This window comes from Rhipicephalus microplus, chromosome X (genome assembly GCF_043290135.1).
Source record: "Rhipicephalus microplus isolate Deutch F79 chromosome X, USDA_Rmic, whole genome shotgun sequence".
Taxonomy (NCBI): domain Eukaryota; kingdom Metazoa; phylum Arthropoda; class Arachnida; order Ixodida; family Ixodidae; genus Rhipicephalus; species Rhipicephalus microplus.
The window spans coordinates 73,446,378-73,472,004 of record NC_134710.1 but is presented as its reverse complement, the minus strand read 5'-3'; the positions used below and the strand labels follow the sequence as shown (position 1 = coordinate 73,472,004).

Genomic DNA, 25,627 nt, shown 5'->3' with positions numbered 1-25,627 from the left:
ATGTAGTGTCCAGTCGGCAGCTGTTGCAACATTTTTCAGGCAGCGAAGTTGGTAGGACAGATTTGACTGGAGGAACAGTAGAGGCGCCTTCAACAGCATTGATTACGTAGGCTTCTGGCACCTGGCAACCTGTCGGAGTCACTTCCGGGTCCCCTGTATTTCGGCTTTCAGATGGCTGCGCTATCAATGGCGACGCCACAACAGGCGTGGTTTGGTCAAATTCCAGTTGGGAATGGCTGCCTTTCTGTGCAACGAGCGATGCGTGCTCTTCTGGTGCATGAAACTGAACTGTAGGTCCCGGGATTAACTGAGTACGCTGCGAGCTCCTCGGCTCTATTCCGACCATAGTGAACGTGTGAGACGTGAGCTGGTCGTTGTGAGTGACCGAAGCTCCACGCGATATAAAAGTAGGAGGTGGGTTCATGCACGAAGACTGCTTTTGACTGTGACGACCGCTCGTGACTGTCTGTGGATGGTGGGTTATAAGCAAGTTTTCGTCGTAGTCGTCGTTGTATTCTTTAAACCAAACGATTATTTCTTGTTTGATGTTTTCCCATGACTCGTCGTTTTGAAATATGTGGGTGAGGTAGAATTTGAAGGCCTCACCGGAGACGTAGTCGGTAAAGTTGGCGACCATCTCCCGTTCCGACCATGATGCAGCGGTAGCGGGGAGCTCGAACAGGTCGAACCAGTCCTGTACAGGTCCATCGTCCGCTGCTCCGGTGTACTTGGGGATGGGAAGGTCAGTCGATGATGCCGTCATAACGCTCGTCGATGTGTACGGCTGGTGCTGGTTCGGTAGTTCATTTATGGTCAGGGTGTCTTGCGGAGAACCTTGTCGATGATGTGCGACTGATGAAGTGGCTGGCAGGTCTCCATCCTGTCGACTCGCGTGACGCTATGATGAATGGGAGACGTGGGCTGGCTCATACACCATGTTTATTCCATTCCGTTTTCTTCTTCCACATCCTCTACCATCAGTCACTGCCTTCTTACGTCACACACACACACACACACGTATATACATATATATATATATATATATATATATATATATATATATATATATATATATATATATATATATATATATGTATATATATGTATATATAGATATATTGCGCGCCGGAACATATTCAGGATCATGATTATGTGGGAAAGAAGGTTGGGGAACTCGAACTCAGGTTTGCATCAGGATGTGGTGCCGATTTTTCAGGGCTGACCGGTGATTCGTTCGTGCACACGCGTTCCACCGGGACCTGCACGCATGCGATTGCGCTTCCGTATAGGCTCCAGGCGGATTTGATCGACATGCCGTTGGACGATCGCTCCAGGTGTTTCCATGGTGACCATTCACGGCCCAGTTGTAGACATCACCTGCCCTGGTATCCATTTGCTTCCGGTACCTTTGTTGCGCATGCGCACACAGCGGTTTACATGGCGCACGCGTTTCTGGCTTTCATACGGTGCTCCCCCTCTGTATTTTGAAAAACAGGGACCAGGCGCGATCTGATCTGGAAGCCTAGAAGCATTTCTGATGGCGACTGTCCACTTTTCTGGGGCGTTAATCTGTAGCCCAAAAACAGCTGCATTAGTTGTTGTTCCGATTTTCCTCGTTCATCTTCTGAAGTCCACCCATGGTAGAATAGCAAAGGTCACGAAACTCGGAACGAAAAGTGCCAAAAACTTCTGGCCACTTGCATCGGCGCCCGCCGACGATTGAAGTACTATATGTGAGGAGGGAACAAACAATTGAAACCAAAAACTCGATACATTTTTTTTCAAATGGTCGTAATTTTATATATCCTAAAGTTAACCATAGTACATTTACTTTATGGTTTATCTGACACTTGGCTAAGTGGCTGATTGCTTCATTTTTCGGTCAAAGGCCTGAAATGGGTGGGGGCGTTTCCAGGCAATCTGCTATCAGGGCTTGTGTTTAGTTTGGCGCATTGCCAGGTCAGCGTGACATTGCTCACGTTTGCGTGGTGGTTTCGTGCTTACCTTCCGTAGTTTACTTGCTTATGTGCTGTTCGCCAGCGTGATATTTCAGAGCTGAAGTTGCTCTCAGAGAATGTGTAAACAGCCGCTCCTGTGACAACTGACTGCCTTCGCTGGCGCACGGCCTTCGTGGGTGGTGGATGCGACACAGCTGCCAAAGCGATATTCTCAAGGCTGCTGTCTCGCTGTAGTGGTTTTCCATGAGTGGTGTTAACGTGAGTTTTCGAACTATTCTGCTTGTGATCACGCAGATTATTCATTTAAGTTTTCATTGTATATTGAAAGTACGCTATTTGGCTAATAAAACAATCACGCTTCCTCAATCTTTTCTGTTAGTCCTGCTTTTATCTCGCGCATGCAATCAGCGAGCCATAAGGCGCAGTAAAATCACGTACGGCGTGTATAAGGCCAGCAATAAAGAAAAAAAAAACTTCTATTACGCGCCATGTAGGGCAAATGCGCAATGTCGCTACCACTTTGGTTGTGACGTCATAGTTAATTTTTATTATTTATTTGCTGTTAGTCGTCCCGTCCTACGTAGATGGCGACAGGGCCAACGAGTCGCCAACTACTGGACACATGGGCTTCTATTGAAGTTATGCTACCAGTTTATATATACCTTGGTCCATATTTACCTATTCGTGCGGTTCATTCAACAGCCCCATTGGATTGTGGGTGGAAAGGGACTGTCCTAATGTGCGAGTTGTTTTGCTCAATGAACGTTGCAAATTCACGGCTAGTGAACTGTGTCCTGTTTTCAGAAACAATCGTTCGGGGCACGCCAAACCGACTGAATGTCTCGTATACATAGGCGTATCTTCCAGGGGGTGGGGCAAGAAGGGTGCGTCCCCCCCCCCTCCATTGAGAATATTAAGGTGCTCTGAGCACCCCCATCTTCGGCAGTGGTCATTGTCGGCTGTCTACTGAGAAACGAACTGAGGTAAAATTTTCACTCAGCGGAACAGTCACGTAATTATGTATTAAGAGATTTCGTAACATAGCTTTCTTAGTTTTCTGCGGAGAAGGGTTTTTTTCCCGTGTTTCGCTACAATGAGCAGTAGGAGTTCTGCATTGCAGGCCGCTTGTGCAACGCTCTCTCGCCTTGCACAAAGATACTGCAAAGCAAGCTACCTCTCATCAGGGGTCTAGAACTCAAGACCACTCTGTCATGCCTTAACTGGAGATCGCTTGACCTGAAATGTACATCACTGGTGAGGCAGGTGCACGCGAAAACCAAAGAGGAAACGTTTCATGGACCGAGTGCACGCTGTTTCCACCTTTAAAAATGGTTATATTTCTTAGAAAAGGCATTGAATCGCCGCTGCTCTGCATCTTAGCTGTCATGAGTCAACGAGGGCGTAGACGTGTTTTTGAAGGGGCCAGAGTCGGGAGAGCTAAAATTGAATTGTACTTCAGTCTCCCACTTACCAGCGTCGCCTAACTTGGCAGTTTGAAACAGTCGTAGTGGCTTGCAACAAGAACGATAGGTAAAGCAGTCGACTCGACAACAGAGGGAAGCGCAGCTTTCAGGTTTGCCCCGCGACATAATTGACCTTAGCAGGGAGAATGTCCACAGTTTCTTGGACTACCAAGACGGCCCATCTGTGAAGACTTTCATCTGTTTGTAATTATGTTTATTCCTCCCTATCTGCAAATAGTTAACAGAGCTGTACATGCGCATAAATGGCTCAACCTGGCTATATTACAACTGAAGATATTCATGAAAGGCGCTTAAATTCATGTCGCCAACTGCAATAAAAGCCACCGCCAGACTGATCACTGGGAATCCCTTTTGAATTATGCTCTGAAGGAGACACTCTCCAGCAGTGCCGAAAAAACTTCACCACATTAATGCATTCTTTATTGCGCACACGTAATTTTAACGTAATACGTTTTCGCAGATTTGTGCCATTGCGTATCAGGCAAGACAATTCTATGAAACACAAACGTTTTTTTGCCATTAGGGAAGAATCATCTTAGTGAGGTGGGGCTCAAAAAAACAAAAACACGCGAGAAAGTAACCCGAACAAGGCGCAAACTATGAGCTCAGTATTTCGTGAAAAAACGTACTGCAACGAGCAAGGTTGCGTAAAAACACAGATTATTATTTCAGAAACGTTAGCCGCAACAAGCTGGTACAGGCAGGAACCCGGCAAGCTTGCTTGCTTGTTCCTTTCTTTTGTGGCTCTCACCCACTAAGGGGGATTGGCCAAGAAGCCGGTGGTTAATGCAAGTAAATACCTATAGAACAAGCACGAGCCACACACGGACGTCAACGTCTTCTTTCACGCTGCCACAGAGCTGGCGCCACTATTAATTGTACCGAAGCATAGTGGCGCCAGCTCTGTGCCTCAGGAACTGCGGCTGTTAGTTTTCCTCCTAGGCGTGGCTGGAACGGCGAAGCATGGGGGAAGGAGACCGAAGACGGGGTGCAGGAGATCTACGTCGGCTGAAGTCTGGTCGACGTGAGCGGGGGTCTTGTGAATCAGGTGTCACATGCGATTCTGATTGCCGAGGTATGTTGCCAGAATGCTGCACATCATTAAAATAGAATCCACGGCGACGACAGTAGCGCGCGACATGTCCTGGAATACCACAGTTGTAGCAGACGGGCCGGTTATCGGGAGTATGCCAAGAGTTTACAGGTGCTCGAGGTGGTGGAAAGGGCCGATTTACCGGATAAACTGAAACTGGTGACCTGTAGTAGTTGGTGGCTGGACTGTATGAAGGGAGCGGCGGTTGGGCAGGAGGTCGGCGGACGGCTTCTGCATAAGTCAGCGGTGCAGCCACTGATATTGGGGATGCGGGCGAAGGGAAAGCCTCGGCAACTTGCGTCTGAATAGCACGGCGAAGTGAGTGGTCCAGTGTTGTGGGGGTCTCGTTGATGGTGGCGACAAGAGATAGCTGTCGAGCAACTTCTTCCCGGATGTACTGTTGAATTTGAGGCATTAACACGCTGTAGTCGGGGCCACTGCTTTTGCACTCCAAGGCCGAAATATCAGCTGTTTGCGTATTAGCGCGACGTGTAGAAACTCGTTGCTTGCGCAGCTCATCGAAACTTTGACATAACTGAATCACGGCCGTGACGGTCTGTGGGTCTTTGGCCACAAGCATATGAAAAGCGTCGTCATCAATGCCTTTCATTATATTCTTAATTCTGTCAGCCTCCGTCATCCTGGCATCAACTCGCCTATAGAGGCTGATCACATCCTCAATGTAGCTCGTGAAGCTCTCACCATTTCGCTGAAATCGTCCCCGCAGGCCCAGTTCAGCACGAAGCTTACGCATGGCTGGACGACCGAAAAACGAGGTGACGGCCTCTTTGAAAACCGACCAGGTAGGGATGTCGGCTTGGTGGTTGGTGAACCATAGGTTGGCCAAATCCGTCAAGTAGAAGATGACGTGAGTCAGCTTCGCAGGGTCATCCCACTTGTTAATCGTGCTGGCATGCTCGTACTCTGCCAGCCAGTCCTCGACATCTTGATCTTTAGTGCCGTTGTATACTGGTGGGTCACGCAGACGAAGTACACCAGAACACATGACAGGTGGCAGCGTGGAAGAGCCTTGTGGGGGATCGACGCGCTCGGTCATCACGGACTGAGATGGTAGCTTACGGCTGCGGAGCTCCAGGACGTTACCCAGCACGTTTCCACCAAATGCAACGAGCAAGGTTGCGTAAAAACACAGGTTATTATTCCAGAAACGTTAGCCGCAACAAGCTGGTACAGGCAGGAACCCGGCAAGCACGAGCCACACACGGACGTCAACGTCTTCTTTCACGCTGGCACAGAGCTGGCGCCACTATGCTTCGGTACAGTACATATGTTTGCTTGAGTGAACACGCGTTAAAAAACCATGATCATGAAAGATGAGTTCCAGGTTGCTTCCGAGAAGACCAAATCTGTGGCTAGTAACGTGACCGCGGGTTTTGCGACGCCAGTATTACTTTCTTCGGGAATCGGATACACTTCTTCAATTTCACGCGCTATCCTATCCTTCATCCGGGAATGCAATGCCGTGTCAGCAGTTACGCAAGCGCGAACCAAAGAGATAAATAAAGAAAGCGGGAAGAATTGCGGAGGGCAAGAAAGAGAAATCGAGATGAAGAATTATATGGATAAAAACAAAAGAAAAATGAGATAAGAACAAAAAACAAAAAGGGGATGAAATATACAAAGAAGGCTGGCCAGGTCCGCACTTTCCTCAGACTTGGCACCAGTATACCTACAAAGTTGTTTTTTGTTGTTGATTTTGCATAAGAACACTGTAGAAGCCACAATTTTCATAGCTTGCGACTTCGTTCACACTGTGAACGTGGCTAAAAACCTCTGTGTTATAATCCGAAGTGTCCCCTGACTCAACACCTTTTTACGTACCAACAATACGATTTTGGGTGGTGAACATGGCTGTCTTAAAGGCCGTGATGATTTCGGCTGCCCGATAAACTAGTTTCGCTACCTTTGCGTCGCATATTTGCAGTGCTTCACGCTCAGTACGCTCCGAGGAACGTCTGAAATAATTGGGTTGCGGCCAAATTTCACCAAAATATTCAGAGTTCTGGTTCTATTAAACAATAAGTACGCTGGCCGGGCCAGAGAACACTTCCGAATCATCTAATTTCCTGAGCTAACATATATCGAGCTAACATATATCGAGCTAACATGTAACATGTACCAGTTTTAGCTGTACTAGCGGACTTTTGCAGTTATTATTTAGCACGCGGTTTATACTCAAGACTTCCTCGGAACACTTAGCTATGTCAGCTAAATGATTTGTTTAGAAAGTGAAAATTCAAGATTAATGGCAATAGAAATGTAAGAAGTTATCTAGTCAGTCTATTTACAATGATGAACTCATATTCTAGTTTGCAGATGGAGTGCTCAGTTCAAAAAGGGTCTAAATGTGGCAAGCCCCGAGGAAGTGTTTTGGGAAATTTTCTCGTTATGATTGGCATAGATGCGATTGAAGCAATGACACCATCACTAAATTTACAATTCGTGTAAATGATACCAGCTTGCCTTTTGTGGGAAAAGTAATTCAAACTAGACAGCAAGAGCTAATGCGACCCAAAATATGTATAAATTCTGTGACTGAAAACTACTTACAAATACCATGCTAAAGCGTAGGTGGTTTTTGTCGTCTCGAATTGACTTGTGTATATTGAAATATACAACTAGGACGGCAAACACACATGCAGCGGAGACTCACAACTAAGGATTTATTGAAGACAATAATATCGTGCACGCACACGTGTTCGTGGTTATGTAGACTGCCAGATCTCTCTGGTATATGGCGATATTTATATCAAATGAACTGGAAGGCGCACCATTGTGACATTATGAAATCACCACGAAACATAGAAACGTAATGACCAATAAGAAGAACGAAACCTGGAAGTAAACACAATCATTGCAAGCTACAGTTTCATGACTATTTCGCTAACGCAATTTTAGAAAGTCATTGGTCAACTATTTTCAACGTTCTTTTCATGTACAGCTTCCCGGGAACTGCAAGTATTAATTACTCTGCCTGTACGACGAAGTGAGGACAAGGTTCGCAGCCCTTTGATTCATCAATATATATATATATATATATATATATATATATATATATATATATATATATATATATATATATATATATATATATATATTATATATATATATAATATATATATATATATATATATATATATATATTGTGAGCATCATTACTCGTTCCACCTTTTCATCTGTACATACTCATCATCACCACTCCAGTTTAGGTTGTGGGGCTCATACTCGAGACAATAAAGGAGAGTCTTGAGGGTACTGGACGCCATCATACAAGTGGTGGAGGTGCTGGGTATCGATCCCAGTACCTCACGCCTTAAACCTTTTGTTCGCCGTACCTTTCCCGCCTAAGTCTCGGCCGGGTCGGCCGATCAAGTGCGCGGGGAAAATAAGTGTGAGCATCATTACTCGTTCCATCTTTTCATCTGTGCATACTCATCATCACCACTCCAGTTTAGGTTGTGGGGCTTATACTCGAGACAATAAAGGAGAGTCTTGAGGGTACTGGACGCCATCTTACAATATATATATATATATATATATATACGACGACCGACAGTAGGAACCTTGCCCCCCCCCCCCACTTGCGATGGAGTTGGTACGCCACTGGTCCCGTAAACAGTTGACTGTAGCTGTCGGGGTGGGTCACTTGAGACGGACTGCTTCGATCCACTCTGGGTGGAAATCATTTACAACCAGCACCATCATGCCGTCTATTGGTCTGGCAATGACAACGTGAATACGTGACCACTCGTCCAGTGTGTGTGGCCAGCTTGCTGATGGTGCGATTGGCGGTATGGGTGAATTTTCGATGCATTTCTTGAATTTCGCGGATAGTCTAGATTTCTCGGTGCAGGCCTGGCTGCCAAAACAATGATAGCGCTATGAACTTCGCCGATGACCCTTTGCAGGAGCTCCAATAAACGTTTCCGCTTCCCAGTGGCCACAACAACACATTGAGCCCCAAATAAACGAACTTGTGTGCCAAGAAAAATTGCAGCCGGTGTTTAATAAAAATGCAATTATGTGCGGTTCCATAATTATCGATCTTCGGGACCAACCATGAAGCATTTAAGGCTTGATGCGTGCGAGTGTCGAGTCGCGGTCTGTCAGGTGTTGTAGCGTCGTTACTTTGCCGTCATCCAGGATTTCCAAACAAAATACACTCTTGTGGCTCTACAGCGAGGCAGAAAAACGACAATGTGAGCCTGCATGCTGAGGGCATCCGATTTAAGCAGTTACCTTCCGGGAGTGTACTGAAGGTTGTAGTGATCACCGCCGAAATAAAGTGCCCATCGTTGAATGCATGCGGGCTCCTGCCATAGCTGGGGTTGGGTGGTCTGATTTGAGCTTCATCGTTCCTTTAGGTAAAGAGCAGGCCGTGTCTATCTAGCCTATGTCCCTGATAAGTTACGCATTGTTGGCTGAAAATGCATTTGTCGTACCTCAGCTTTACCTCGTGTTCGCGAAAGCGCTGCGAATCTGCTTTCAGCCGGACTCCGTTGTCTGCCACCTTTTAAGACACCAGTACTGGCCAGAGCGAAAGTGTGCAGACTTAAAAATCGCGTGGCTAAGTGCGTCGACGCGTCACGTGGGTGGGTGGCCAAGTATTGACGTATTCATTAAAAGCGTACGCGCGACTGGTGAGGCGCGCATGCCCGTCCCGTCGTTATCAGGTGGCCTCTTATGTTGCTCTGTCAGACGGGGTTACACCGTTCGTAGGTGAGAAGACGGACTGGGTGTCCCTTTCTTTGCTCCATCAAATATCTGTGTCGTTCTTTTGCGTAGCGGCTGTGTGAGAGGGGTGTCAAGTACCGAGCTCACGTCGTTTCTTAAACCGGCTAATTAGACAAAATAAGCATACCTAGTATCGTATAACCTAAAGAAGCCTTAAGAAGTGCTCTCTTCTTGACTAATTCAATAATGCCATTGACTTTGAAAGACGTTTCTAGTTTGAGCAAATACGGGTTCCACTTCTCGGTGCTCTCGTCAAAGCTCTGATGCATCTGGAAAGCCATGGACGTTGTTGGCATGGCTGTCTGCAAGGTCGGAATATCAGGATCTGCTTTGGCCTCGTGGGTGTAACCGTGGTTTTCTCATAGAGTAATATATAGAAAGTTAAGAGAGGACACTTTAATAGGACCCTGCGGCTGATTTGGGTTCGCAGCGCCCCAAACGGCTGTTAAGAACCTTCGTAGCTTGAGACATGGGAGACTGCAGAAAAGGATGTCTCGAAGGCTATTTTATAGCAATTAGGAATATTATACAGCATCGGAGACCACTTCTGTGTGCGTGCTTGTCTCTGAGGCCATACTTTCATTTTATGTTTTTTAACGCATCGTTTGCATGCATTGATTAGCTTCGTGTAAGCTGCACCACCAGAGCAGCAAACACGCTTTTCCACTGTGTGTCTATGCACGTATTTTCAATGAAAGATGAGACTCGTTGGAGGAGCGAAAACTTTTATTTTCAAGTGATATTCTTGATAAGCACATGCCCACTTTGTTAATGCTTGATGGACGCGGGCATGCACGAAGTGATATGTACATTGCATTAAAAGGCGTGGAAATACAGCCACCGTATCATGAGTATGAATTACACACAAGAAATAGGCATATATAGAACAATATAGGAAGACCCACAAAACAGTAAAACTGCAATAGGTGCACACAACTATATACATACAGTGCACAACGCAACGTGGCAGTAGTTGCCGTAGCACTTGACTGCGGCATGAACCGAACAAAGGAGAGAAAAACGCTGGCTACGTTTTTTTGCCGCCTTCGAACATATTTTAGTTCTCTCGCAAAAAAAAAAAACAGTCACAAGCAGTTGCCACAGCCAAAACAAAACAATTTTATGTGCCATGCAAGCTGTTAACGAGGCAGGAGTGTTTGCTCAAAGTATAAGTCCTATAGCTTTAGCTAACAAACACTTCTCTAGATTCACCACTTCTCTCTTATTGCGCTCATTGGAGCTCTACCCAATTTGCGAACGCCACATATAACGAAGCACAACTGCAATTTTCATCCTATCCACATGCACTGAATTGGAATACACGTACCGGCACAAATAAAGCCTAACAATGCGAGCGGCGACTCGCTCTCTGGCCAAGAAAACATTTTCTCGCAAATGTGCTGCGCAGCATTCCAAACAGTTTTTTTGTTGTTCATGTAAAGCATTCCACTAAAATAATACGTGAATTGAAGAATACAAAAAATCTCTGTACGCCAAACAGCGCAATATGAGCAATGTTGCTTTAAGGCTTCAATGACGAATGCAATACGCACTTTACAAACTAATGATGACGTTTGTACCTAGCATGCAGCAGCCAAGCTGAGAGGCAGACAAAACAAGCGAAGACCACGATGCACGCCTGGCTCGTTATCGCACATCTTTCATAGTGTCGTCCTGCTGCTGTCCGTACTTCTTCGTTGTCCTAAATGCTCATAAACACGGAGCGTTGCCACCGCGCGGACGCCATGTTCACTTTTCTCGCATTGGATTCATGCCAGATCCTGCTCGACCGTGTGCACGCGAGGCGATAAAGACGGATAAGAAAGCCACAATCTCAGTCGCAAAGACACGTATGCGTATATCACTCTAAGGCAAAAGGGTGTTAAAAGGGTGTGTGGTTCGTCCTTTTGGGGACTAATGGGGCTGCCACAACCATTAATCCCTTTAAGGACTAACGGCACCGAGTCAAACAGTTAGTCCCCAGAAGAGACCAACATTTAGTCCTCACATTTATACCTTAGTGAGTAACCGTTAGTTCCACAGTTCACCCCAAAGGACTAACATTTAGTCCTCATATTTGCACCTTAGAGAGCAACTGTTAATCCCCACATTTACACCTTACCGGGCAACCGTTAGTCCTCACAGTTGCACCTTGCCGGACGAATGGTTGATCCGATCAAATACCCCTATCGGATGAACTTTTTGTCCCCAGTTCAAACATTGTTTTTTGTTTATTTTCCGCCAGGTCTAATAATTTTTTCGCCTGTTTTTCTGCGCAGTGACCAACAAATGCCGCAGAAAAGAACACGCGAAAAAGTAGTTAGCCACCTATGTGTAACTGCTTTCACAGTCACGGGAACAACGAAAGACAAAAGGGAGACATCGAAATATTTCATTTTTCTACATACACGTGAAGTTTCTCCATTATTTTAAGTGAATTCATGGTGAAGTGTACAAGTGCAGTCTCGTTGTCAAATCTTGTTCACTCCTTGGGGAGCTCCTCCGACTGAAGCTACAGATGACAGGCATTGCAGACGTCAGCGCATGCAGCCTTCTTTTCTGCCTGTTGTGTTCCCACGGCTGGACGTACAATAACATAGTAAAAATAGGCACACGTCACAGAAGGTGAAGATGCACGCATATGACAAGTACGTGTACGTTCATATAAAAACAAGCGTTAAAATATGACACATAAATAACTTTACCTTCACATCTCGCACAGTCCTTCTGAAGCTGCTCTGACGAAAGAGATCGATGACGGGCATCGCAGACGCCAGCGCACAGTCTTCAGCACGGTGTGCCCACGGCTGCACAATAAGTGGGTAAAATAGCGAGTCACACGTGATAGAGGATGAATACAAATGCACATGAGAAATACGTGCAAGGTGAAATGAAAACATATGTGAGATATGACATGCTAATAATTTCACCATGATGTCACACATCGTCAAAGACTCATTTCGATCCCCGTAGCGCAACAGCTTAGGAGCGGTGGCCGCAGTCACAACTCCGCGAACCACCGTGCCGCTAACAAGTCGGCGAGTCCTAAACGAGTGACGTCGTTCAGCTCGAACAAGCGAACGCGAGACCAAACATGGCGCTGCACGCGGAGTGTCTGCCGCCAGCGAACTTCGAACAGGAGAGCGAGCGTATGCTTGGCCGTAGTCACGAACAGCACCGAGCTGGTTTGAAGCTAGCGCCGAAGAAATCGACGGTAATGAGGCCCTTTTCCACAAACTCGAGCGAGTGCAGTGCGCAAACGCGAGTCCACTGCCGCGGCCAATGGTCTGCGCCGAGCTGCTTGCGACCGACTGACGGGGAAGACAACTGTAATGGCGACCAATTTTCAGTGAGTTCCGACGCTAGGGAAAGCCCTGCCAGCCCGTGCTGGTACACTTACAGCGTGCGACATACTACAACCAAGCTCTTTACGAGAACCCGCAACGTGTTTTCGACAACTCCCAACACAGCGACGAGGTCTCAGCCCAATATCGTCAGCACGGAGCTCATCGCGGCGGCGAAGACAGGCAAGTACTCGATGAGCGAGCGTACGGGAGGCCGACGGCAATGGCGGCCAATTCCCAGGCGGTCGCAAAGCACAGGCCAACTGCAGACGCCGAAGCTGACCTTCGCGATGCATTTCGTGCGTGCGATATACAACACGACCGAGCCCGTTGCCGGCAAGCGCGATCGGTATCGCACACGCGACAAGTAGAGTAGAATAAAGAATGATAACCTACTTGCCTTAGAATCCAGCGCTGTTTTCTGCCTTAAGTCAGACTGAAGTATATATCCGATAGGCCTGTTCTTCTCGGCCGCCATATTGGCCTTCCCAACTGCTGCTGTCGTGTGTTGGTCGTGACTACCTTGAAGCCAGAGATATACAGCGCGGCGTGGTGACCTGTCGAGGCTTGCTCCAGAGTTCATGGGTGCAGCGAAGTGCTAAAGCAGCAACCCACGCTCATCCAGGCGTACACACAAGCACCACGTCATAGTTCTCAGATCGTCGAATCTAGGAGGCCATGGTCGAGCACTCCGAGCGTGCCGCCGCGCAACCGCCGCCGGCAAAATACGGGGAAAGACTGAGCCAGCAGAGGAGGAGAAGGACATGTGTTCTGTGGAGAAGGAGGGAGGTCACCTTTGCAACGCTTTTCGCGCTGCCTGCAATGCCCGGGCGGTTAAACCACAGTGGAGACTAAGTGGTTTCGCGCCGCACGCTTCCCTCTGTGGTTGCTCCTCAACGGTCTATCCGTTCATCGCTTGCGCCTATTGGGCTCCGTTACTCCTTTTCCGGGTAATTTTGCTTTAGAGTGTAGCGTACTAGAAAATGTACTGTAGTAGATAACCATTTCGCGCGTTTCTTTGAAAGCAGCAAGTGATGTGTTGCAATATCTTACGTCTGACGTAAAGCTGCATAGCGCCGCCGCGTTTGGCCAGAGTGATCACAATTATGTTACTCTAGGATTTACTGGCATCGGCACGAAAGGAACGCACATTAACACGCTTTGAGAGGAAAACAAAGAATGACATTGCCTGCAGTAGTGTGTTATTATAAGATAGTGGTGAAGGGGAAACAAGCAAAGCAAAGAACTTCACGCACGCGCAGTGGACAGCCAGTCTATTACACAGCAGCTGATACCACACTAACAAAAAACAAACAAAGAAGCCCTTATATTTACACTTAATTCTTTCCTTCATTTATAGTGAGGGTCTTCTTCTGGCAGATTGGATGTCCTCAGGTGGTTACGAGGGATCATTGATCAGCTGTCAATCCGTAATGATATCACATGCTCGTGACGTTTACTACGAAAAAAATGTTTGACACTCGCCGCAATAACAACACAATGCGCTGACCGCGCGCGCACGCACGCCCGCACGCACGCACACACACACACACACACACACACACACACACACACACACACACACACACACACACACACACACACACACACATATATATATATATATATATATATATATATATATATATTTATTTTATATATATATATAATATATATTTTATATATATATTAACAACTAAACATTCAAATAACGGCTCAAGAACAATTCAAAATTTATGGTCATTTTTTAAAACATTTGCTACGAACATGAAGTCGCTTACATCACTTGGCACTGAAAAAAAATTAATTTAGCAATCACGTAAATGCATTTATACAGCATTTTCGAAGTCAGTGACATCTTTTAAAACAACAATTTCGTTCGGTAATTTGTTCCACATTTCTATGACATCAGGAAAAAAAGAATATCGAAATGTGTCAGTATTTGTGCGGTATGGTTTTATGACGCAATCTTGGTTAGTTCGGGGATTTCTTTTGCCTGGAGAATGTAAATATTCGAGCTTATCTATGTTCAGTTGATCGTGCATTATTTGGACAATACTTTCAGCCTATATTTAATTCTACGTGGTTCAAGAGGATCTAGGTTTTATATATATATATATATATATATATATATATATATATATATATATATATATATATATATATGCAGGCGTGGTGGTTGAGTGGCCGTAGCGTTGCAAGTAGTCAAGTAGATCCTCCGTGAGCGGTCCCAACGTGGTTTATTTCGACGTTTTGGCCTAGAGTCTGGCCTTCATCAGGATCCTGATGAAGTCCAGACTCTAGGGCGAAACGTCGAAATAAACCACGTTGGGATATATATATATATATATATATATATATATAGTCCAGTAGATCCTCCGTGAGCGGTCAGAACGTGGTTGGCCTAGAGTCTGGCCTTCATCAGGATTAGAGGATCTACTGGACTATATGTATATATATATATATATATATATATATATATATATGAGATCTAACAGACAGTAATGCCAAGGAATGTACAGGGGAAGTTATTAGAACCAATGGAATGTAAATAAGAAGAAAGAAAAGTGGATGAAAAAATAACCAGCCGTGAGCAGGAATCGAACCTACGACCTTGGAATAACGCGTTCGATGATCTAACCACTGAGCTACCACAGCGGCCTTCCCTCCATCCACTTTTTTGGGTTATATATATATATATATATATATATATATATATATATATATATATATATATATATATATATATATATATATGCCCTATAGGAGATAGACGTTGAGATGACCGCCCCCGGAGCTCCTTGGTAGAGCGGCGTCGGAGGTGTTATTCGAAGATCGCAGGTTAGGATTCTGCCGATGGCAAAGTATATTTTTGGTCCACTTTAATTTCTTCGAATTTACCTTACGAATACTTCTAATACCATCTCCTATACTTCAACTGGCATCATTATTTTTTAGTTCTCTTTAATATTATGTCTAAGAAAGAAAACGAGCCCTTGAATTTACACTCCTTTCTTTCCAGCCTGTGTATTGTGTGCACGTGGCATTCTCCCCAAAATGTACAGTCGGAGTGACTTAATTTCAGTGGAAACCATTTTTTTCGACGATGACCTCGCGTTAGTTGACTCCGTCTTTTCGGTGTCAAGCCTACTAATGCGGTCACATCTGTGTTCAGAAGTGCGCACGCAAGCATACGCTCGCCATTGGCGTAATCATAAACTTCCACGTACAGACACCATTTTCGAGATCTCTCTGTACCGCGGCCTATGTCTGATTGCTCCGTTAACCAAGCTAGAGCTTAACGCGACATTTGAATGTATGTAAATATTTGAACCGGTGATCAGTGAAACGGATCTTATGGCTGCCTGCACATTTAATCTCGTGTTCCCCGCTAGCAATTCCCCTTGCGGCTAAACTAGCTAAACTCTGTAGCATTCCCGAGGGAAGGCGCTTTGAGGGGCGCTTAAGCCCATGACCAAACAGCGAGACAAGCGGCTAGGCAAAGTTCAAAGGAGCACCGTAAGTGCGGGAACCGGCAGATGAGAACTGGGGCGATGAGCAGTGGGTGCCTATACGATTCGCGTTTCGCTCGGGGGCACGGCGCGTCAAATGGGAATTGGCGTACAACCCGCGGTACGGGTGCTGTGATCGTCTGAATTCTAAAACCGCTGCCTGCAGGCGCACTGTACTGCGAAAACATTGGTCCCCCTATTTGTTATTTCCAACCGCTCTTTGCCCCCGGAATTGCGTGATAGCTACATGCTGTCAGGCAAGCGACGAAAGGTTCTAGTGGCTCGCGTGATCGCCGAGTGCTGGCGTCTCTCTTTCAAGGAGGGAACATAACCTCCGCGAATACGCTGACCAAAAATGATGTGCTCGGTAAGCGCTTGAAGGCTGACAGTGTGGGTCGTATCAAACTCGGTGCCAGAAATGATTGACTTCGTTACTTAAGTGAGGAATTTTCAAGGGTTAAGATTCCACTAGCGGATCATGTGTGGTTTGGAGTATGACCAAACCGCTCTGGGGGGTCAGGAACAGCCAAGGAGGTTAACCGCCTTGGGAACTGCACCAAGGCCAAATGTTGCTGGCGATAGATGCAAACGCTTCACGTTGATTTGTTTTAAAGTAATAACTACGGATAAAATTTAAGGACCAGATGAGATTAAGAAGTTTGCGGGAATAACCTGGAAGCAGCAAAAACAGGTCCAGTTTGAATGGCGGGACACGGGAAAGCCCTTTGTCTTGCAGTGGGTAGAGTCGGGCTGCTGCTGCTGCAGATGATGATGATGAAGATGCAGTGCATGGTTCTCATGCATAAGATGCGCTGCCGCCCACCTGTTTTGGAGCCACCACGGTAATTCATGGTAACACGGCACAACAGCACAAGCAACAAGCCGTACTCCAGTGCATAGTATTGCGCTCAAAATAGTTGACGACAATGCACTGCTCTTACTTGGGCGGACACACGGAGTGGAGCTAGCATACCTTCTTTGGCGTGCTGGTGCTCTTGACTCTCCGAAACAATGTGCGTGGCTTTTATTTCAGTGCCACCTTGCCACGAAACAATGCATCAGACAACATGCCTATGCTAGACGAATGTCACAAGCAGCACCAGAGGTGGTATTCTCAAGCAGTCACTTTGGACGGAGCAACGACGTCAGGGACATGCTGAACGAATCAATGTGCGTGGATGGTAGCCTTCCTGACACTTTGAGGATAGTGAGCCTGACACATCATCAAGAACGTTGGGAGCCACGTACGCCAGCACATCATGCCGAGTCACACGAGATCTCAAATATAATCTATATATATATATATATATATATATATATATATATATATATATATATATATATATATATATATATATATATATATATATATATATATATTACACGAGAACACTACCTCAATTTAGCAAGCTTGTGTGCAGGTGCGTGCGGCCGCAAGGAAGCGCTCGTAGACGCTTCTTAGCAGCTGGAGATGGCGTGCGCGAAGTATGCGCGACTCATGACGCTAGTGGTAATTAAAGCGCAGGCGAAGAGATATGGTGAGATAACGGCGTCTCGAATATTCATGTCTCAGGGTTGTTGATAATTTTGACAGGATAATTAAGCTGAGGGGGAAGGGGGTGGAAGCAGACACCTTGAATAATATTTTATATCCTTGATTCGGCCGAATGAATCCAATGAAAAAAAAAAACAAACTTTCAGGGCCACTTATGCCTTCACCATAGACAACTCTAAGCCAGCAGGCATCATCTTCTTTTTAGTCGACGCTCCCTCGGCTCTTGCAGAAAGCTTTCTGCACTTCACGTGGTTTTGCATTGCCTCCATGACTGGTGCACCCTTGACCAAGAGACGATATGATGTGAAGACGTCATCACGTTTTGTGACGCGATGTGACGCCATAGTGACGTAATCGCGTGCAGATTTTTTAAATCACTTGTGTCAATTTTAGCGTTTGACGAGGCATCTAATAATTTCAATGCCAAACAATCATAACGTGCGCTTTGCGCTCCTTCAGCTTGCGCTCCTTCATCTCAAGAAAATGTCGGATTAGCAACAGAGTATCGCTTGCAGGAGATGTCAAAACTTCTAGCGCATTTTATTTCCTAGCCCGTTTTATTTTCAGAGGTAAATTGTTCCAAATTTCAGCACTAGAAAAATGGATTAGTCTTTCACCATATACATTTGAACGTAAAGGAAAGTTAAGATTACCAATGCTAGCGTGTCGCGTATTTAGCGACGGAAACGTAAAAAATGATGTGAGGAATAGGTGTGTTTATGTTTATTATTTTATTTACTAAACAGGAAATCATGTAGCTGAGTACGTCTGTAAATGGCGGTATACGCAGCCTCTGAAATTGAGAACTTGAAGGATAACAAACTAAGGTACTCGAAGGTATGGTCCTCTCATGTATGTGCTTCTCTGTCTTGTGCTCGTCAAATGTAGTGCTACAATATTTTAAACGAGAATCTAACACACACGATCAATGATGCTACTATCGTTGACATTGCAACAAAGTAGGTGGCTTGAGGCAGAATTTTCCTGATTGACTTTCCAAATACAACGTTGTGTTATCTCATCCAAATACAATGTTGTGTTCTCTCATTGAATGAGAGAACACAACGTTGTATTTGGAAAGTCAATCAGGAAAATTCTGCCTCAAGCCACCTACTTTGTTGCAACGTCAACGATAGTAGCATCCTTGATCGTGTGTGTCAAACGAAGTCAAACGAAGTTGGCTTTCGGGCTACCTGGTGAGAGGTGCACGAAATATAAAATACTCAATAAAGTCTAAAATATCAACTTTTGGACCCGTGTCGATCTCTCGTGGAATCACCCAGTTACAAGTTTAGAGGAGCGTCACGGAGGAGACGTGATCACCTTCTACTGCAAAGGAGAACGAACCGTCAGCGCTGCTGTCTAGTCGGAGTGAATCGTCAAGCCGGTCAATATGAAAGGAGCCTCACGCAGATCAGCGTAACACGGCTCATATATGAGGTTGAGCTCGTGGTGAACATCCGATATATGCGACGTCTTTAATACGTCGCATATATCGCTGAAGGCATTTTAGAATTCAACCAAACTTCGTGTTTAGGAAGAACCGACGTTGTTGTTGACGATGTCATATTTGGTTTTGTCGTTGTAGCAGCGGGCTTTAGAACAGGTGAAATAGAAGCTTGTCTTGCTCCGCCCGCCCGAGCGCGCTGAAAGTGTGGGCGTAGAAACATACGTTATCTTCGTTTGCTCTGGCCCGGAGCAAGTGTTCTTTCTTATCTTCAACCACGGCCTCCGTGACTAACCCATGACGTGCCTTTGCCGGAACCAATCACAGAGGCCACACTTCAGCAGTGCTGCTGTCGCAGATGACGTGGGATGCCGAGAATGACGTCACCGTGCTCACTCGGCATGTCAAGAAGCCCGGTGACCACAGCCACTGTTTTTTTCTCCAAAAAGTGCTCTTGGCGTTCACTTCCGAGAACTCTCACGTCGCTTTTCTAATTCAGCAGCGATCAACTGTTCTTACAGCTCCTAATTCATTTTTTTTAGAAAAGTGCTTCAGCTTCCCTTTTAATCACTGCTTGTTCTTTCTGAAGCCAAATATTGCGGGAAAGCTGTTTTTGTTAATAATAAATACACAACGTTCGAGGGAAGTGCCCTTGCACGGCTGTCGAACCGAACCAACACATGCCCCTGCTACGATAACTATCTTCGTTTACCATTGTCGACATGATCGAGTGCATTCAACGAGCACCGATACGGCAGAACGAAAGCTGGAAAACAAGAAGTGACGAATTAATTCTTCGCACAATGTCGGAGTAGCTTGTCTGTCCCAAGGCACAGATTCTGCCGTCACTTGGAACTTGCCGTTGACCACTGGCTCACGTGGTTAATGGCTCGTCGAAGCCGTTGCATTCCGTATTAAAGTTCCCCTTTTCAAGCTATATACTATCATTAAGAATGATTTCGGCCGACTAATATCACGCGCTGTAGTGCAATGCCTGGATTAATAAAAAGATGTCACAGAGATACAAAATCAGATAAATATTCTTGCTCGCGTTGTCATTATTATTTTGATACAGCAGGTACTCTTGGTTTCATGGTGCTTTTATTTTCCTTTTAACGTAAAATTTTTGTTGACGTACGTTGCTGTAGTTTTTAGAGGGCAACATTGAAGAGAAACTTGTAAGTGTCGAGCATCTGCAGTGCGAACGCTTTTAGTGCAGCACTAAGACAGTGTATGTGAGTGTGCGTTCACGTGATCGTTTCTCAGTAGTCTCAACATAGCTAGGAAAAAAAACTATTATGTAAGAAGCCGGCGCCATACATGCAACCAAAATTTTCTCTAATACATTTATTAAAAAAAAAGATGACGTTGATCCCATATTTACTCTAGACTTCATTTGTGAGGTGTGATATACTTAACTATAAGCGAACCAAGTGCTCATACATTTTTCCTATACATTTCTTGTCTGTTATTTCTGTGTGATTTCGGCTAAAAAACAGAGAACCTCTGGTGCCTCTATTCATTCCAGGTCGTAGGTGCCGGCAAAATTTTCTCTTGGAGGGTGCAAACGAGTGTTGCATCGCGTCTGGGGGAGAGGGAGAGCACTGGTTTCGATGAGGACAAGTGCCGGTAGAGCTTGATGGGGGCAAGGACCCCTTTTGCAGTCGACACCCATGTTTGAGGTTGATAGAACTTCAGAAGAATTTGCACCATATGAGAGTCGCCGTCTAAATATATATTGGTTTCTTATCAAAATCACGGCGTCCGGTGGCCAGATTAATTAACGCTTAAAGGTATATAGTGGTACTCAATAAATATTTGGTTGACTGCACCTCAAAAGTGACCGCGGGAATTGGAAGTTTCAGCGAAATTCGGGCAGAGCCGGGTATTCTGACCTTCCGCTTTCGCCCAAAATTAACTGAACTACACAGTCATCTATGCAGTCATTCCTAACCAAGGATGTGTTTGCGCACTGAGTGGTTCGTCGTGATCTAAGGCGCTACCAACGTTGCCTTGACAATTTATGCGAGCAAATTGTTTAATTTTCTTGGAAATAGAAACGCCGTCGCCTCTGGCTGATGCTCAAATCAGTGAAGTTCTACAGTGACCCGCAGGAAACTCCCACGTTAGCTGTACAACAAACATGGTCATCAAGGTAAAAGTTGCACGAAACTCCTTCGCAAAGCACACACGAGCGTAAAATTTCAATTAAAGCAGCCGATTGGGCTGAACACTTACGCCTGGCCACATAAGTGGCATACCCCGCCCAGTGTTTACGAATTCGCTTATATTATCGTAGGAATACTGACACTGTAGTATTTTATTCCCTATCCCACGCAAAATATGTAACTTAAAATCAATATAACAATCCTGATCCTCTCTATTTCATTCACACATTTTTCTTAGTGCTTGTTGCATTCTTTTGATTCTTGAATACGCACTTACTGTACCTTCGACTTTTGTTAACCTGGGTGACTACCAGAGCTTTTTTTTTCATGTCCTCCACTCTTTAAAGCGGTAAATAGAATCGATTGATTGCTTGGCTAATTAGGTTAACGCAAATGCGCTTGGAGACAAATCAGATGCATAAATGAAACGGCGTTACATTAGTCCTCCTTGGTGCGAAAACACAATTTGTTTTTACGATGGGAATTTAGTAAACTGTGAAAAACCAGACGGAATTTGAGGTAAACCGACGTAGTTTAAAGCGCCCCACTGATTCACCCGAGACGTAGGCGTGGCTACGGAAGGGAGGGGGGGATAGCAGGGGCACCCACCTTTCCTAGTCAACAATGATGGGGTGCGATGAACCTTCGCCCCCTCTCACACATGAAGGGGAACCCTGTGCACGCCTACGACCTGAGAGACTATAGTTGGGTTCCGGATGAGAGAATAATCTAAACCCTACACTTCCAAGGAACTATACTGACAAAAATAAGCTGAAAAATAAATAAACGCGGATGGACAATTATTATGTGCATAAGGGAAGGCGAAATGAAGGAGAAAGTAGAAGAAAAAAGACAATAGAAAGGTAAAATGATAATCTGCAGGTGCCTCGGCTAATTATGGGGGATGCCAAAAAGGAGGTGTCTTGCAAGTTGCGGGTGCCTAACGTTAGGCGGCGGTTCCAGTGACCTCTATAAACTATAACAGGCTGTGGAGAGCCCGGAGGTTAGATTGCGAAGGGAACAGGAAGCCGTCGGGGGGGGGGGTCGCAGGGAGACCATTCCTCGAAAATAGGTACTTCCTGACAGTGACCGCTAAAAGAATGCTATACTAAAATTCAGGTATATGAGCGAGCATACACAACGACCGACATTACGAGATTTGCGAACATTAAGGCTAGAACATTTAAATAGAATAGTGTGGCCACAGGATTCTCTAACCGAAGATCGAACAGTGATCGTGGCACTGAGCAGACGTGATTTGAATGCGAGACGCCACCAGCTTAGTAGACGTGATAAAGAGTGAAACCACTTGAACGTTAGTTGGATACGTCAATCCCTGCAGTGTATACCATTCGAGCAGTTCACTTGTATAGAGATTTCATTTTGACACTTGACGATCTTTCGGACCACCTTAATGCTTGTAAATTGACCGCGCTGCACTTCAGAGATAGACGAAGACAACACACCCAATACGAGAAAGCTACAGCTAGCACACATATGAAGCGTCCGTGCTGTATCATTACTGCTGAAATGACAGTCTGTTGTAGAGTATAGCGTTTAGCGTCAAAACGTTGAGGGTTGGGAAGGACGCTCCACAGTGATGATGTTCTTGTAGTTTGCTTTTTCGTTTTCAGCCATTGATCGTGCGTTTTGGACGCACAGAGCGATGAGAGCGACGAGAAATCGCGCTGAAAATTGGGGTTCCCGATTACAGAACCTCGGGGTAAGAAGAGGGGTGGGGGGTGCGCAGGCCTTTTGAGATAGGGAGGAGGGGGGGAACTGGGAGCAGCGGCGCGATGTATACGGTCGTGCTCACCGAGGAGATAAGAGAGCCGCGCTCTTGACACCCGCATTTGGCGCAACGTCGAAAGAAAACGGGGCCATTCCAGACACAAGTGGTTGTCGCCCTTCAGATACAAAGAGAAAGAAAGCGCCCACTTCATGCTGGGGCGTGCACAGCAGCACACTCGTATACACATGGGGCAGCACGCATCCAGTGTCGCAGCCGTCAAGCGCCCGTTGGCTCGTCTCCTTTTTCGTTTTTGAAGGTTCCTTTGGATCCCGGGGAAGAGTGGCACACCGCCCTGCCCTAATTGGCCTGTTCCCCGAGAAGACAGCATACTACGTTTGTCCCCAGCGAAAAACCGCTTTCGCTCGGCAAACTGAGCGACTCGCCCTCCCTCGATCCTCGATAGCGCGGCACCACGAGTAGCTCTGAATCAGCAGATGACGTTTCAATTTCACGAGCGAAAGGCTGCAGCGTGCGTCGGGGGGCAGGCCACACCGGGGTCGGGAGTCGCCTCATCGATCCGCGTGGAGGGTCGGAATACCCGCGTCGTGCGCCTCGACTGTGTAAACAGCGTAATATGCTCTCCCCAGCTTCAAAGAAATAATATTGACTTTTAATTTCGTTATTTGTTTGGAACGCACTCTGGCGGAATAAACAATATCGGTAATGGTCGGTCGCGAAACCGTCACTGGCGGCGGCGCTCTTCACTACCCGCCCGACGCCCGCATACCGGCTGCTGGCGCGGCGGCGATCGGGCGCGCGTTGCAGGCTTCCGCTTGCGCTTCGCCGCGGACGCCCGGTGGGTGCGGAGAGCGAACGCCGCGCCGAAACGTCGTGCGGGGAAAGGAGGGGGACGCCATATGCTGATCCCTTTCCTTCGGGCGCGTCGGAGGCGGCGGTCTTCGCGTGGGAGCGTATACGGAATCAGCGAACGCACCGAAACCAGTAATTTACATGGCGGGCGCCCGTTCTCTTCGATAGCCTTGCGCGGGAGTTTATCCCCGCGAGCAGGGATACCACCGCGGCTGTCGCCGCGCGAACGCCCAGTTCTCCGTTTTTAATCCCTCCTTTGAATGAAAGATTATACGGCCTGGTTTACTAATCCCCGCGCCAGTAATTGACGACTCTCTGGCTCGGCCTTCTGAGGAGATATCTTTCAACGAGCCGAAAATGACAGGTTCGGCGAACCTCGCCCTCTAAAAGGATAATGGTGTGAAGCGTCGCAGTTTTGAGAATTAGAAGATCGTTTTGCCTCGGCGCAACCAGATTGCGTCGTTTTTGGCCTTGGGGTAGAGAGTGATAAATGAGCGAGAAAAGAGGCGGGGTTTTGAAAACTTTACACGCACTTCTGAAACTTAAAAGAACAGAAATCTTTGAGGATTACGCAATGCCCAAAGCGGTCATTTTGTGTACTGTCGGAGATTCGACGCGCCACGATAACAGATCGATGACAACGCATATGGCCTCTTTCTCTCTTTTGTCTCATTTTTATAGAAGATTGCTATGTTTCTGAGTACAGTAAACGCTGCTTTCGTTTTTTTTTCTCATGCTATTTTTTTTCTTGCTCCACATACGTACTCGGCGTTCTGACGTGGCCGGTCTCGGCCCATGAATGACATCTGACTCTTCTATTCCGAACAAACGCTACAACAACAACAACAACAACAAAACCTTAAAATTATACACGATACAAACTTATACATATCTTAACTTCTTGAACTGCCTCCTAACCTTGATATACTCTATTCTAGCCTACATATAGAGAACCATAGAGGAACCGTTCTCGAAAACTTTTCGGTTGTGGCTGCCTGGGTGTGGGCGGTGAACGCTGAGATATTTGTGCGTGTATTAATTGCACTATTCTTCTTTGCCTCCTCAATTCCTTTTCTCCCCTTTTATCTCCCATGCGTAGTGTAGCGAACCGATTACACCTGGTTAACCTCCCTGCCTTTCCTTTTTCTTTGACTATTTGACATCTCGAACCTCCCTGTATGTATGTTCTTGCTTGTGTATGTGTGTATACGTGTATATGCACATACAAAATCTTGAACTATTACAGCCAAGGGTGCTTTGACCCCTTCCTCTCCTTTCTGGTGTATGCTACAATTGGGTCTATCTCAATTACAGCGCCTCGTCGGAGATGGGCCGTAGCACAGCGTTCAATTTTAGTTTACTGGACACTCTGCTAGACCGTGTGCGGGCTCTAGGACTTAAACCTGGACTGGAGCTCATGGGGAACCCTTTTCCACGGCCGCTAGACTTCGAAAAGCATGCTGACCTCGAGCTATGGAAGGAGCTCGTCACTGCACTGGCTCGCCACTACCTCGGTATGAACTCAAACACTGTGAATTTGAGAAAAACAACGAAGAAACATTATGACGAACCTTAAAAGGTACAATAAACATTTATAAAATGATAATGAGACATGGCTTAGTGGAACTCTGACCTGTACTGCTAAGCTTTGCTCTGCTACAAACTCTATGGTAACTGCATGCTCGAAATATATCTGCGTAAAACGCTGT

General features: G+C 46.1%; 1 protein-coding gene across 3 annotated transcripts in view; it reads left to right on the top strand.

Annotated features, from left to right (window-relative positions):
- The window catches only part of Idua (alpha-L-iduronidase), a 239,791-nt gene that overhangs the window by 5,754 nt on the left and 208,410 nt on the right, over positions 1–25,627 (top strand). For all 3 annotated transcript variants that reach the window (XM_075877131.1, XM_075877130.1, XM_075877132.1), the window contains exon 3: positions 25,233–25,432. In XM_075877131.1, coding sequence (XP_075733246.1) covers positions 25,233–25,432 — 200 coding nt within the window. The remainder of the gene's footprint in view (positions 1–25,232; positions 25,433–25,627) is intronic.